The sequence below is a fragment of the Exserohilum turcica genome (genome assembly GCF_000359705.1).
Source record: "Exserohilum turcica Et28A unplaced genomic scaffold SETTUscaffold_1, whole genome shotgun sequence".
In the NCBI taxonomy this organism is placed as follows: domain Eukaryota; kingdom Fungi; phylum Ascomycota; class Dothideomycetes; order Pleosporales; family Pleosporaceae; genus Exserohilum; species Exserohilum turcicum.
Genome location: NW_007359914.1, coordinates 3,570,697 through 3,584,122, shown reverse-complemented (window position 1 = coordinate 3,584,122; position 13,426 = coordinate 3,570,697). Strand labels below are relative to the sequence as shown.

Below are 13,426 nucleotides of genomic sequence, written 5' to 3'. Positions count from 1 at the left end.
ATCGCTTACCTAGACAAAGGCCGAAGCACCACAGACACACTTCAAGCACAAACTCGTATTTGTAAATAAATCTAGTTAGAACGGCCTCGGCCAAAGTCTTACATAGCCTCGAGCTCACTAGACTCTAATGGAACAATAATAATAATAATACGCTAGTTGAAGCACAGACCCGCGACCCGGAACATAGGGTGGACATGGCAGCAGAGCATTGGGATTGTTACAAATACGAAAATGGACAATAGCTGGGGAGCAGGTCTGGGCAATAAGTAGTATATGTCGGGCTGTTGCATGGTTGCGGCATGGGAGAGGAGAATCGAATATATCGCTATAGTGAACTGAGATGAAGTGCTCATGCATTGTGACGGCAATCCGGCATCCCGCTGGATACTGCTTTCACCCGATTTCTGGAAAGGCACAGGGGCTTTAGCGATGTCTGGCCTAGACGGATGCAGCTCCCTCATACCGATGGCGCACGCTAACTCGAATGCGGCCTAGTGCACATGCAGGGGTCCAAAGTTCCGGAAGCCAATGTCAGAAGTCGCTCATGACAGGTCCACGTTCACTCGAGGCAACAATCCCCTAAAAGCCGACAATGCCACGATGAGCGAAAGCCAGAAGCTCCTGCATGAGCATCCGTCAGACAGCGACTCGGAACTCGAACTCGACCTCGAACGCAAACCAAGTCCCTTGCACCTGTTGCCTTCGCCCGCCTCGTCGCGAGCCACATCCGCCTCTCCAGCACCCCCGGGCTCGCGTCCTAATGGCCACATCAAGCGGCAGTCGTCGTTTGCCCAGCCTCGCCCTGATGGCGCGCCCAGGACTCCGAATCGCGTCCGCTTCGAGGAGCCGAGGAGGAGCATGAACGGCGACGGCGGCAATGGGGCCGACTGGGTCGAGCTGGACGGCGACGACTACATGCACGATGGCGGACACGAGAGAATACAGCGGCTGCCTCTGCTCACGGGCATCGAGGCGCCCAGCGTCACGGTCGCCGAGCAGAACTTCAACCCGGAGGACCACCTCGAGAACGCGCGGCCACGCAGCGGAATGCGGAGCGCCTTTATGAACATGGCCAACAGCATCATGTGAGGCACACCGAAGGGCATGCACACGAACAACGGCTGACGTAGCGTAGCGGGGCGGGCATCATAGGCCAACCTTACGCCATTCGGAATGCCGGCCTCATTACAGGGACCGCCCTGCTCATCGGCCTTACCATCGTGGTGGACTGGACGATTCGCCTCATTGTCATCAACTCGAAGCTCAGCGGGACAGATTCGTTCCAGGCAACGGTGCAACACTGCTTTGGCAAATCCGGGCTCGTGGCCATATCGCTCGCGCAATGGCTCTTGTACGTCGTCTCTACGAGACTTGGAAAGACATGTATTGACAGCATACAGCGCCTTTGGCGGCATGGTAGCGTTTTGCGTCATCATCGGTGACACCATACCAAGGGTTCTGGACTCCCTGTTTCCTTCGCTAGCAGACATGTCATTCCTGTGGCTACTCACCAACAGGCGGGCGATCATGATTCTGCTCATTCTCGGCATCTCTTTCCCCCTGTCGCTGTACCGGGACATTTCAAAGGTAAGTGCATTTTTAGACAAGATAGTGCATACACTAACGACGTGAAGCTTGCCAAAGCTAGTGGTTTTGCGCTAGTTAGCATGACCATCATCATTGTCACAGTGGTCACGCAATCGTTTCGAGTGCCTGATGAGTTGAAAGGTCAACTTCATGGCTCCATTGTCATTCGCTCCGGCATCTTCGAATCCATAGGCGTCATCGCATTTGCGTTTGTCTGCCATCACAACAGCCTTCTCATATACGGCTCCCTGCGTAAGCCCACTATCGATCGTTTCTCGCGCGTTACACACTACAGCACTGGCATATCGCTCATCGCATGTCTCGTCATGGCCCTTTCAGGCTACCTGACGTTTGGTGACAAGACGCTTGGCAATGTGCTCAATAATTTCCCCAACGACAACCTCATGGTCAACATTGCGCGTCTGTTTTTTGGCCTTAACATGCTGACCACGCTTCCACTGGAGGCCTTTGTCTGCCGAGAAGTCATGAACAACTACTGGTTCCCGGACGAGCACTACAATCCCAACCGCCACATTATCTTCACCACTGCCCTTGTTGTTTCGGCCCTTACCATGGCTCTTCTCACCTGCGACATTGGCGTTGTTTTTGAGTTGTTCGGCGCAACATCTGCTTGCGCGTTGGCGTTCATTCTCCCACCTCTCTGCTACATGAAACTGTCGCAAAGAAGTGCAATGACATATGTGGCTGGCGCTGTTGTAGCATTTGGATGCACTGTCATGATCATTAGCATTCTCAAAACTACGAGCAAGCTTGCGATGGATAATGGTGAACATGCAAAATGTGGGTAGACTGGGTTGTAGTAACATAGAGCGGTGCATTTGGGCGGCGTCTCGGATATATATGGCATACACAAAGCGCGCGAGCGCATCACCTGACGGCTGCTATCATCTTTGCAGAAAATATGAATGATTTCCAACAACCACAACCGTACTTCGACCGGGCCGTTCTTGGCCCTCCCACGGGGTAGCAGCAGTCTCGCTTCGACGGATATACCGGCACCAGCACACCCCAAAGACCCTGTATTTGAAGTTGAATCAAGCTCACTAGCCCTCGTCAAAGCTGGGATATCAAGCATCTTGGGCTCCGTATCCGGGGCAGAACGCGCAATCCTGACCCACATGCACGCTCAACACCAACGCTAGTCGTCTCCCATCTGATATCGCAGCCCTCATGTTTCATATCTTCATTTTTTTTCGGTTGAGACTCGAATAGAGAGCGGTTCGCAAACGCAACCGATGACGATGCGGCGCTCTACCTGTTGATGTTGCACCGCCCCGCTGATCACAGCTGGATTCGGGCAGCCAAAGACGTCATATGCAGCCATGTTATCGGAACCCTGCTTTTGAGCTTCGGACAACGGCGTTGAAACGGAAAGGAGGAGAAGGAGGAGAAGGAGGAGGGAGAAGCCATGACGGTGGTGTACATGGGGGTTTATAATGGAGTGCATATAAGACGTTGGGGAGGAGGGGGGGAATTCTCAGGGTCCATCTCATCGCATTCTCGTGTCTTGACTTTTAGAGTACACGCGACACGACGTCTCAGCAAGTCAAAACACACTCACACAAGGACAAGAGGAAAAAATATTCACGAAAGAAAGAAGGGAAAATGCCGCTCTTCGGATCCCGCCGCGACCCAACACCGCCTCCAGCTCCGCCTCCAGCCCAAAAATCCTCCCTCTTCTCCCGACGCCATTCCTCCTCCTCCTCCCCTTCTCATTCTCCCACCCACACCAATAACCACCACTCATCCTCGCATCATCGTCACAGCAGCTCTGTATCGCGCTCCGGCACCACCACCACCACTACCAATTCCTCATCTCCCAAACTCACATCAGGCTTCTTCAACCGCTCGTCCGCAGACCCGAGCATCATCAATGCTAAACAGAGTCTTGCGAATGCCGAGGCTGCAGAGCGCGAGGCAGATCGCGCGCTGAGCGTTGCGCGGACGGCGGTGCGAGAGGCGCGTGAACATGTTAAGCGGCTGGAGAGGGAGGCAGCCGAGGAGTAAGTTTTACGTCTATATCTTCCCCCCCTTTTTGAGCTTGCTGTGCAGGGCTAATAGCAGTGTGTAGAGCGCGCTTGGCAAAGATCAAACAGGGCGAGGCCAAGGCGTTGGGGAAGATGGGGAAGAAACTGGGGCGGCATGATCATGTTTAGTTGTTGGGGGACTTGGTGGGGAAGAAGGGTTGTTTCGTGTATGTTTTGTACGATAAGATGGCGTTTTTCTTTCTTCTTCTTTACTGTGTTGGAATGTAGGATGCTAGAGCATGCTGAGAAGCGAGGTTGGGGGAGTTCTGTGGTCATGTGTATGTGTGTATGGCTTTTTGAGCGCTTGTATAATACCCGTTATGTTACGTTTAACTGCTGTTTTCTTGTTATTGTCGAGATCATGGATATCTTGGACGTGGCTTGCATTTAGCTCCTTTATCAAGCCCGAGTGAACACCAAAAAAAGGGGTGGGTGGGCAAGCGTGAACTCACAAAGGTGGCCAAGACCAACTTTTACTGAGTACATGAGATCAAATTAGACACTGCAATGCAACATAATCCATGAAAAAAGAAACACAATCAATACAAGCATTTCTTCAATATACTGCTTAATACACATTCCACAAAATGGCAGTAACGTCATGGCAATTGTGAAATAGACATTGACCCATTGTTGTCATGCTATATAACAAACTTCCCACACCCCACACGCTAGCAAGTATCCTAGACAAGGAGGAAAGGGGGGTGAGGGAGGAAGGGCAAGAAAAAAAATACAGTATGGTGTTGTATATATATATGTGTGTGTGTATGTAGGACTCAACAAACCAAGAGAGAGAGAGATTTGAAGAGATATACAAACAACAAGAAAAAAGACATTGAGAAATTACAATTGTTGATGATCCAGCAACGCGAAGAACAAAAAAAATATAATGTCCGTTTGTCATCGTCTGGCTGAGGGAATAATTTGTTTTACTTCATTTTAGTAATAAGAGCCCTTAGATGTGGGAGTGGGAGTTGCGCTCGAGCAGTTGGGGCTTGTCCTTGTTTGAAGCGTCGACGGGAGCCGTGTCCAGCCGGGGAGAGGCAGCGTGGTGGCAGTTGGGTATGTTGGGGGCGTGGTGAACTCGCCGGGAAGACCGGGGAAGATGTTTGTAAAGGCAGGGGCCAACGATGGGTTGAAGGACAGCGAGGCTGGGAGGTCGAAGGTCTCGTAGGGTCGCGGGGGGCCGTCCAAAGGGTCGAAAGTGGGCTTGGGCGCTGCTGATGGAGACTTATCCCCGTTTCCAGGGCCGTAGCCACCGGGTTTTTGGCCCGCGGGCGCAGACGGCAGGATGCTAGGCGTGCCTACGGGAAACCCGGATGGGTATGGGACGTCAGAGGCTGGTGGCGCCGACGGCGACAGAGCAGGGGTTTCGACAGGGAACGAGGAGGTGTAGGAGACGTTGGGGGGAGCTGAGGCGGAAGGCTTAGCGGTTGGCGAGCCGGCGGAGTTTTGGTCCAGTGTCATGCATGCGAAGCTCATGACCTTGGTGAGGGGGCATTTCGAGGCCAGGCCATCGAGGCTCCACGCCATGTTGACGTAGGGCCAGCACACGCGGCCATCGCCCATGTTGACCATGTCTCCAGCAACGTAGACGTTCGTGGACTTGATCGGCTTGCCAATCTTCTTGCCGTCTCTGATCTGCTGGAAGTAAGTGCCTGTGAATTTGCCTTCGGCAATCTCCTCCCAGGAGACAATGGCGTTGGAGCTGTCAAAAGTAGCGACGCGGGCGTTTTGGCAGTCAGTTTTGCCGGCGGTCATCCAGGTGACGTGCATGTTGCCGGCCTTTTGCGAGGTAGCGACAGCGACGTTGCGGTTTGCGGATGAGTCCTTCGCACCTCGCGACATCCAGGTAAAGATGTACGAGTCGGTATCGAAGAAGCGCGTAAGATGGCTGTAGGAGCCTGATGCGCCTCCCATAGCCCCGGTGGCAGCGCCGATCTTGACACGGCTGCTGTTCATGCCAGCGCCGTTGTTCAGATATAGAGTGCCTTTGTTGTCAGCGCACACACTCGCAAATGGCACTGAGTCGGAAGCCTCGAGGGCAATGCCACTGTTGCGGGAGCAGTCCGCAGCGCCTGCGGTCTTCGTGATAGTGCCGTTCTCATTGACGTATTGGAGACTGTCACTAGAGTGACCCTTTGCAGCACCAGCGTAGCCAGCAGCGGTAAAAGCAGCACCGTACATGCCAGCATCTTCAGAATAAACAAGATCACCGTTCAGGCGTGGAGAACACGAAGCGCCGGCTGAATCGTCACTTGGGCCACCGAGGAATGTCTTGAAGGTCTCCTTGCCAAGGGTGTAGCGGTACAGGACAGCCACAGCAGTGTTGTTGGGGGGTGCATTGGGTGTTCCGGACGGCATGGGCTCGTTAGTAAGAAGGGCAAATCCATCATCGTGGGCAACGAGACCACCGGCCTCCTTTCCGTGGGCCATTGTCACGGGCTTTCCTATGGGCGTGAAGGTCAGCGGGTTAACCGCCTGGACATGGACACCACTGCCCGATGCATCGAGGTATGCAAGGTATGCGAACTGGCCATTTGGAGAGACGGCGAAAGGCGTGCGGTGGTGCTGGGACAGGCCAGTCGAGTCGTCATTCTTGACGGGACAGAAATCAGAAGAGAGCTCGAGGCTTCCACGGTGAGTCTTCAAGCGGCTCTCGCAGAGCTGGCCAAGGGCGGTGCTCGTAAGCAGAGAAAGGAAAACGAAGTGCAACATGGTGCAGCGAGAGTAAATTTAAAACGAACGACGAAAAGAACGAACGACCAGCGAACACAGGTCCAAGACTACTAAGCAACGTAGAAGACGAACAAACGTACAATGACTTGCTCGTACTGGGCGGCACCGCACTCGTGGGCGGCGAATCTCCTATATAAACATGCGGCCTATGAAACAAGCCATCGGCCCCGGAGTCCTCAGGCCAGCCGCCCATGGACAACGCCAATGGCGAGTCATCTCGGAGATATGCATGAAGCAACGGTGTGCGGGAGGGAGCTGGGCCTGTTTTTGGGCCCATTTACGCGCTGCAAACAGTGAAAAAGGTTAAGGCGCGGACCGTGGTGGAATAAGCGTGCCTGCGGGTGTTTCGAATCGTTTCGCCCAAGAGAGCGCCAGCCGAGGATCGCCGCGCTAGGCCGCATTCGGACACAAGAGCCACAGCACCCGACGTGAGCCTTAGCCTGAGCCTCATTCACCACCGCCGTGCCAGACACATGCTCCGGCCAACGCTCCCTTTTCTCCCTTTTCCGCCTCGCTTCTCATGTCATCATGGATGGAAAAACACGCCTCGCGAGGCTCGCGGCCCCCGCTCAGCCCCTATATCTCCCCCCTAGCTGCCCGGAAGCGGACGACTATCTTGGCTACCAATTACCAGTTTGCTGGGCAATGCTTCCTTCATACACCCTCTGGCGAATTACCGTGGCTCATGCGAACTCTCCACAGCCGCGACGTGCTTCCCCGGGCTAAACATAGCTCCATTGGGAAGAGATTGCTCCACCGGTGTCTTCTGGCCTCCTATTCGCTTGCGAGTCATCTCCCCCGACGCGGGACGCGCATGGGTTCGGGCTGTACAAGCCGCATCTAGATGCACGAGCCAAGGACTGCAAAGTGGACGAACTCTGTACCGGGTGGGACCAGGCAATGGCGATGCTGCATTCTAGATGGGCTGACGAGTCCGCAGGGTCGTGGCAGTGGCAGCCAACGGGCACAGACTGCGCCTGCGAGCTAATGTACGACATGGGTCATTACAGGACGGTTTGCTGGCTACAAGCTTTCTTTGACACCAGACATATTACCAAGGGCGGTGCTCGCTCCATCTCTGCGCGGCCTAAGATGAAGGCCTCGACCCTCCTTACTCTTTCTCACAGCCAAGCTTTGGGGGCAATGGAAACATATCTTACCGCCCGCGTCTATGTGTACCCCAGAGCCCTGCACATAAGCGTAGTGTAAGCATCTGCAACCCGCTCTCAGTTTGACATTACCGACCGTGGCAGCCTAGCCTGATTTGCCCTGGCATCTAACAAGACTTGTAACAAATTTGCCCGGTTTCTCAGGCCCTGTAATTGTTTCACGATACGTTATCACTGGAATGCCCCAGCATGTCAGTTCCCCAGTGCGAGCTTTGTGCCCATATCTCCACTGCCGAGCTTTCATAAACAATCCATCAGTACCACTTCCCCAGTCTCCGAGACCGCCACGTCATTTATCGGCCAGTTATCGGATCTAATGCCCGCGGCACGGGTCGACCTGCCGTACCGACGAAATAAAGTATACGACTAGGGTGTTCACGATGTAGGCCCTTCCGACACTAGTGACACGACGCGTATCACGAATACCAGGTTGACGTCAGCTGTATACAGGCGGAAACCGGTTGTAGTACGCGATGCATAGTCAGCATAGCTATTCAAGTCGCGAATCTGACGAATGCATATGAACCCCAGCTGTCCATGGTAATATTACCCGACAGGAGCAACAGACATAAGCAACAGCACAACCCCTGGCGCATTTCCCGAAAAAGATGCTATTCCATGTTCCAAGCATCGAGATATACTGCTCGACCCAAAGATAGACAACATAAACTCTCTCTAACACCACTACATTCTGTTATTGGCAATACTCTCCTCGGGCGATCCTCATCTCGCTGCCAGCCCTACTAGCAGAGCGACATGGCGGACTTCGGAACGCTAGAGCACATGATGTCAGCGCATACGTACCTGCGAACGAGCAAACGACACTCCCAGAATAGAGACTTTGAAGCCTCCCCCTTTGCCAATCCCTCAGAGTCTACACAAGAAGGATTTCCTTCTCCTCGCTCTCCTGTGCCGCTTCGGTGCCTACTGCAAACGTGCCCAGTCGCTCCCACGCACCATGGTTCCGAGCCGAGACCCCCAGCACCAGACCGGCGACAATGCTGTCATACCTCGCAAGGCTTAGACATAGTACAGGTGTCTCAAAATGACGTATGGTGTCGCTGGCCCGCGCTCGCCGCACCGTCTGTGGCTTTTCTCCCTGACTAGTGTCAACCTCTTCTTCAGCCAGCAAGCAGTCGTGCATCATGCGGATCGGGGTTGTGCCCTTGATCGCAACATCATAGCCCCATTCCCCGTGATCTTGATGTGAGGACAATGTGCAAGCGATGGTAGGGCCGCGTAGAGTCACAGATCCGTCTGATATCGCACCCAGCGGGTTGAGTCCGACGGGCGTAATCTTGCAAGCGACAATCGTGATCAGGGACTTGAATGTTTCGCGCTCTTCCTCGTCTAGCAGCGTGTATGTAACGGGTGCATCTAAGCTCGCCCAGGAGAACGAAGGCGCGCGCCACTTGTCTAGTGCAAGGTCGTTTGCGCCGCGCGACGCTGGCCGAGTCACACGCCATAACAAGTCGGAAGCCAAGTTGCACTTCCACAGCCCTGCGAGGTATTCGGAATGTGTTGCTTTTCGGATCTTGCAAGCAATGCCCGAGATGGCAGGGAACTTGTCGGCGGCAACCGTCAGGTGGCGCGTGGTGTAGTGCTCGATGATGCGTTGCCATGCCTGCCACACGGCGTCGGTCTTCTTGCTGGCGACGGCTTTTGGGATCAGAGATGGCGTTGTGGGATACGATTTGCGCTCAGGCATGCGTTCACAGCGGTACGATGTCTTGCACTCGAACAGCAGCTCCGTAGCTGTGTAGTGCAGTATCCTTGTGCTGAGAACATGTTCCTGCAGAGCCCATGCGCGAGACGTAAGTGGACCGACTGGCTTCGCAGGGCCTCCGTTTGGCGCATGGCTTGGGTGATGATCCAAGATCTTCCTCGCTCTCAGTGTGAATTCCTTTCCACTCGTGTTCTGGTATACGATCTTGACAGGCTTCCGTCTCTCGACCAGACACCGTGCGCTACTGTCTGCAGACTGGGTTGTCGCAATGGTGACATAGCTGTTCTGGTAGATGCTGCCCATTTTCGACGACTCTGTTTCCCAGTCCCGGACTGAGTCTTGGATGATGCAAAGACTGTCGATCCACAGGTACCGCAGGCCCAGCTGGCGCGTAATGATGATTGCATCTTGAAACAGCGGCGGGAACACATCGAAAGCGATGTTGACTGCCAGCTTCGCCCAGTTTGACTTTGTAGCAACGAGCGGCGGATGGGCTCCCCAGCAATGCGAGAGAGCTGCATACTGGAAATGTCTGCCGTGCGTGTCGATGAGGCGAACGGGCGACGCACTTTTGCCTACGTCAAGAAGACGCTTAGGAGGCGAGACAGTGGACGGGCAGGACAACTTGCAAGCTCTATGTTTTGGATTTCCGATGCAGCCCTGTATACAGCGCCGAATGAAGTTGAATGTGTCATCAGACCCCGAGTTAATCGGGATATGGTGTGCAGTGCCTAGAGTTGGCCATGGAGGCCGTGAAGCTATACATTGTTAGATGGTCGTCAAGTTTGATATGTAAAGCAGTATTATAGCCATCCAGGAAACCAAAACGCCCCAAGCAGGTGTTGCCAAGGACTGAATTGTGCTATGGAAAAGAGTAGCCTACCTGGGCCGGCATAGATCTCGGCAATCTCATTCTTCCAGCGCTCACCGCCCAGCGTAATCTTAATCGTGCCCTTCTCTTTGATATCGACGTGCACCTTGATTCGTGCGCCTCTCCATCCACTGAAGAAGGCATCTAGTACGAGGACCAGCACATTGCAAAACCTACATGCACTCTCCTTGACACGAGACAGGCTCAACGCATCCACGACCAAGCTCAGACTGGCGCGAGGCTCTTTGGCCGATTCATCATCGTACACGGAGCTCGTGTGGCCCCTCGGGTCGAGGTGATTGCAGGCGCGGCACTTTTTCCGCAGCGTCTGGCGCGTTGACGTGGCCGGGCGCACAGGACCGCGAAGCGACTTTGGCAAAGGCATGTATTAACTGAGGCTAGAGCAGTGCCTGTCTGTTGGAGATTCCCAATCGCCGCGGCGGGGTTTGCATCGTGGCTTTGACAAGATGGACGTTGCTGGGCACGCGCAGCCCTCAGCTTTGGCCGCTAATGCCCCAGGCACTAGTACGCATGCGGCCTAGCGCCCAATCTCGCGGTGAAATGTGGCTTTTGGGGGCCTGAACAAGCAGCGCTCAATGTTTCATCGTCACAGCAGCGGTCAGAACCGCTGGACAAGAAGACATGCGGGATGCTCAATCTGCTGGAAAAATCAAGCCCACATTGGACAGATGTAATCTTCCTCGAACATGTATAATATATTTTCGCCGGTGTCGGTCCGTGCAATCCTTACCCTGACGGCCACAAAGCAATCCTTTATTTACACATCAGCCCTACCCCATATTCGCGGGGGCCAAGTTGTTCCAATAGTCTCTCAGACATGTGACCCCCATATGACTTGGCGTGGCACGATCTTTTCAGCTGTCCAAACAACAGCCGACTTTTCCCACCCGCTCATGCAGGAACAGCACCCACACAGCGTCCGCGGGCGTATCGGACAGCACCAAGAGGCGTCGGTCAACAAGGCAGATTGGATGCGGGATTTTGCTGCAAGGGGAATCGAAAGCGATGTACGGGGCAAAAAGCTGCCTTGGGCCCTGACATATGCTCATACACGTCTGCCAGTGAGATGCTAGCAGAGTGAACGATACGGCTTGGCAGTGCCCACCACAGCCGTGGATTGGTTGCACTCTAACCAAGTCTCGACAACGAGGGCTTGTCTAGATCAAAGAATAGATCCAGCGGAATAGCACCAGGCTGAAAGCTGAAGAGGCAAGGCTGAGGTTCTGCATGTCGAGAGCGGAATAGAGAAACGCTATATAGCCATGTCTTGACCTGCCAAACTTCACTGGCCCCCTATCTCAATCGTTTCTTTCTTTCTCAACTCTCCTATCAAAACATACACACAATGCACTTCTCAGTCGTTACCCTCGCGGCCCTCAGTACCTCCGTGCTAGCTACCCAGGGCCTCATCAGCCACCAGTCTTTCAGCGCCATGCTGCGTCGGGGCGAGGCCCTCTCCAAACGCCAGGGTTACTACCCCGATGGCAGCGGCACGCCATGCAGCGGCACCGGTACTACCTGTGAGGAAGTCTGCGGAGCAACCTACAACGAATGTAGCTCCACCGAGGGCAGAGGTCTCTGTTTTGAGCCTTCGACTGGCGCTCAGTGCTGCAGTGGCACGGGAAGTAAGTTCTATTTGGCGACCATCAACATGCTTTCGAAAAAGAAAAATGCTAATTGAATGTTTTTTTCACTGTAATAGAAGTCTGTGATCCCGGCTATTACTGCACGCGCGATGCCGCAGGAATCCCCTATTGCTGTGTGGAGAACGTCAGCGCAGAGCAGTGCGCGCGTGAATACGGGGTTGACGGAACATTGATCCCGGATTCAGCGACGCCAGCCGTCCCGTCTCCAACTGAGTCACCTGAGATACCGAGTGCGAGTGACGCAGAGAGCTACACTGAGGAACCACCTTCCTTCACCTCTGAAGACATCTCTCCGACAGAGACTGCGGAGCCTGAGACGACCGAGGCGCCATATCCCAGTACTGGGGCTTCAAATAAGCCTACGTTGCCCAATGTATTCCCCACAGGCGGCTACTCTTCCCGAACCCTGACGCCAAACCCCAGCAGCGTTAGTTCGGCGCTGCCTCAGTTCACGGGCGGAGCTGCGCTGAGAAGCTGCGGCCAAGGTGCTCTTATGCTGGCTGGAGCTGCTGGTCTGGTCATGTTGTAATACACGGCGGCATGACAGGCATGCCTAAAAATGAAGTAGGGGGGAATCTGGTATTCATCGTGCATCTAGGTGTACGAATAATTGGTCCCCATCTTTGTCATCATACATACGCTTAATGCTCTCACGCGATTAATCAGACACTCCATCAACAACGAGAAAAAAAAAGTAGCCTATTCATATATATATACCCCCCCTCAAAGATAATGAAATCATGCATGCATGCTCTATCCAATTTCTCCGTCCAATCCCAATACTCTCTGCCATTCCACCAAATCTCCGCCTATATCCCCCCCCCCCTGATAAAAAAAGCAATTAATAGAACCAGCATCCAATCAATCCCCCGAATAAAACAGAAAAAAACAAGCCAGCATTTGATCTCTGAACCAATGACAGGCCCCCCATCCACCTACACATCTACACTTTCGAACACACTAAAAAAAAAGCGCATGCATGTGTAGCCAGAAAAAAGCAGCATACCCGTTCTTGTTTTACAACGTCCAGTATCGCAAGAGTATCTACCGCGTCTACCTCCAGTATACTCAATCCCACTTTCCCCCACATGCTTAGTAGTAGTAGTAGTAGTAGTAGTTCCGCACTCGCATCCAGGTAGATATCCAGATGCAGGTATATATATAACGTATGTGGCAAGCGAGCGCCGCAGGCAAGCGAGCGCCGCACCCCACCAAACCTGCGCACCTCTCCTATCTCAACGAACAATGGCTCAACGTAGCGCTACTCAATTAGCTTTAAATGAAGCAGATATTCAGCTTGCTATTTCTTCTATTAATCTCTATCAAACACAAAGTAATTGTCGCGCTGCTGCTGTCTACAACGTGTCTAAACGAACAATCCGCCGCCGACGCGCTGGTATACCTGCTCGACGCGATTGCCAGCCTAACTCAAAGAAGCTCACTAAGCTAGAAGAGGAGGTGATAGTTGATCATATACTTGATCTAGATCTACGTGGATTTGCGCCCACGTATGCTGCTGTGCGCGATATGGCTGATAAGCTGCTGGCTGCGCGCGGCGCTGGCCAGGTTGGGTAGAAGTGGCTAGCCAACTTTGTTAAGCGTACAGACAGTCTTACGAC

At 53.7% G+C, this 13,426-nt stretch overlaps 5 protein-coding genes across 5 annotated transcripts; 3 read left to right on the top strand and 2 right to left on the bottom strand.

Annotated features, from left to right (window-relative positions):
• Nucleotides 1-598: 598 nt before the first annotated feature.
• Nucleotides 599-2,522, top strand: SETTUDRAFT_162680 (uncharacterized protein; the record flags this gene model as incomplete). Its single annotated transcript, XM_008022919.1, has 4 exons — nt 599-1,085; nt 1,136-1,351; nt 1,401-1,587; nt 1,635-2,522. Coding segments are annotated over 4 exons (1,652 nt in total), but the record flags the coding sequence as incomplete, so codon positions are not given.
• A 568-nt stretch (nt 2,523-3,090) lies between these two features.
• Nucleotides 3,091-4,004, top strand: SETTUDRAFT_162679 (uncharacterized protein). The gene is made up of 2 exons (XM_008022918.1): nt 3,091-3,611; nt 3,680-4,004. Exons 1-2 carry the CDS (start codon nt 3,214-3,216, stop codon nt 3,762-3,764), a joined length of 483 nt encoding a protein of 160 aa, XP_008021109.1. The 5' UTR covers nt 3,091-3,213; the 3' UTR covers nt 3,765-4,004.
• Nucleotides 4,005-5,096: 1,092 nt separating this feature from the next.
• Nucleotides 5,097-6,353, bottom strand: SETTUDRAFT_85568 (uncharacterized protein; the record flags this gene model as incomplete). Its single annotated transcript, XM_008022222.1, has 1 exon — nt 5,097-6,353. A coding segment is annotated over one exon (1,257 nt), but the record flags the coding sequence as incomplete, so codon positions are not given.
• A 1,793-nt stretch (nt 6,354-8,146) lies between these two features.
• SETTUDRAFT_178482 (uncharacterized protein) lies at nt 8,147-10,525 on the bottom strand (the record flags this gene model as incomplete). Its single annotated transcript, XM_008022917.1, has 3 exons — nt 8,147-10,027; nt 10,153-10,284; nt 10,318-10,525. The coding sequence occupies 3 exons, from the start codon at nt 10,523-10,525 to the stop codon at nt 8,418-8,420; spliced, it is 1,950 nt and encodes a 649-aa protein (XP_008021108.1). The 3' UTR covers nt 8,147-8,417.
• A 931-nt stretch (nt 10,526-11,456) lies between these two features.
• Nucleotides 11,457-12,527, top strand: SETTUDRAFT_162678 (uncharacterized protein). Its single transcript, XM_008022916.1, has 2 exons — nt 11,457-11,786; nt 11,864-12,527. The coding sequence occupies exons 1-2, from the start codon at nt 11,507-11,509 to the stop codon at nt 12,334-12,336; spliced, it is 753 nt and encodes a 250-aa protein (XP_008021107.1). The 5' UTR covers nt 11,457-11,506; the 3' UTR covers nt 12,337-12,527.
• Nucleotides 12,528-13,426: the final 899 nt, after the last annotated feature.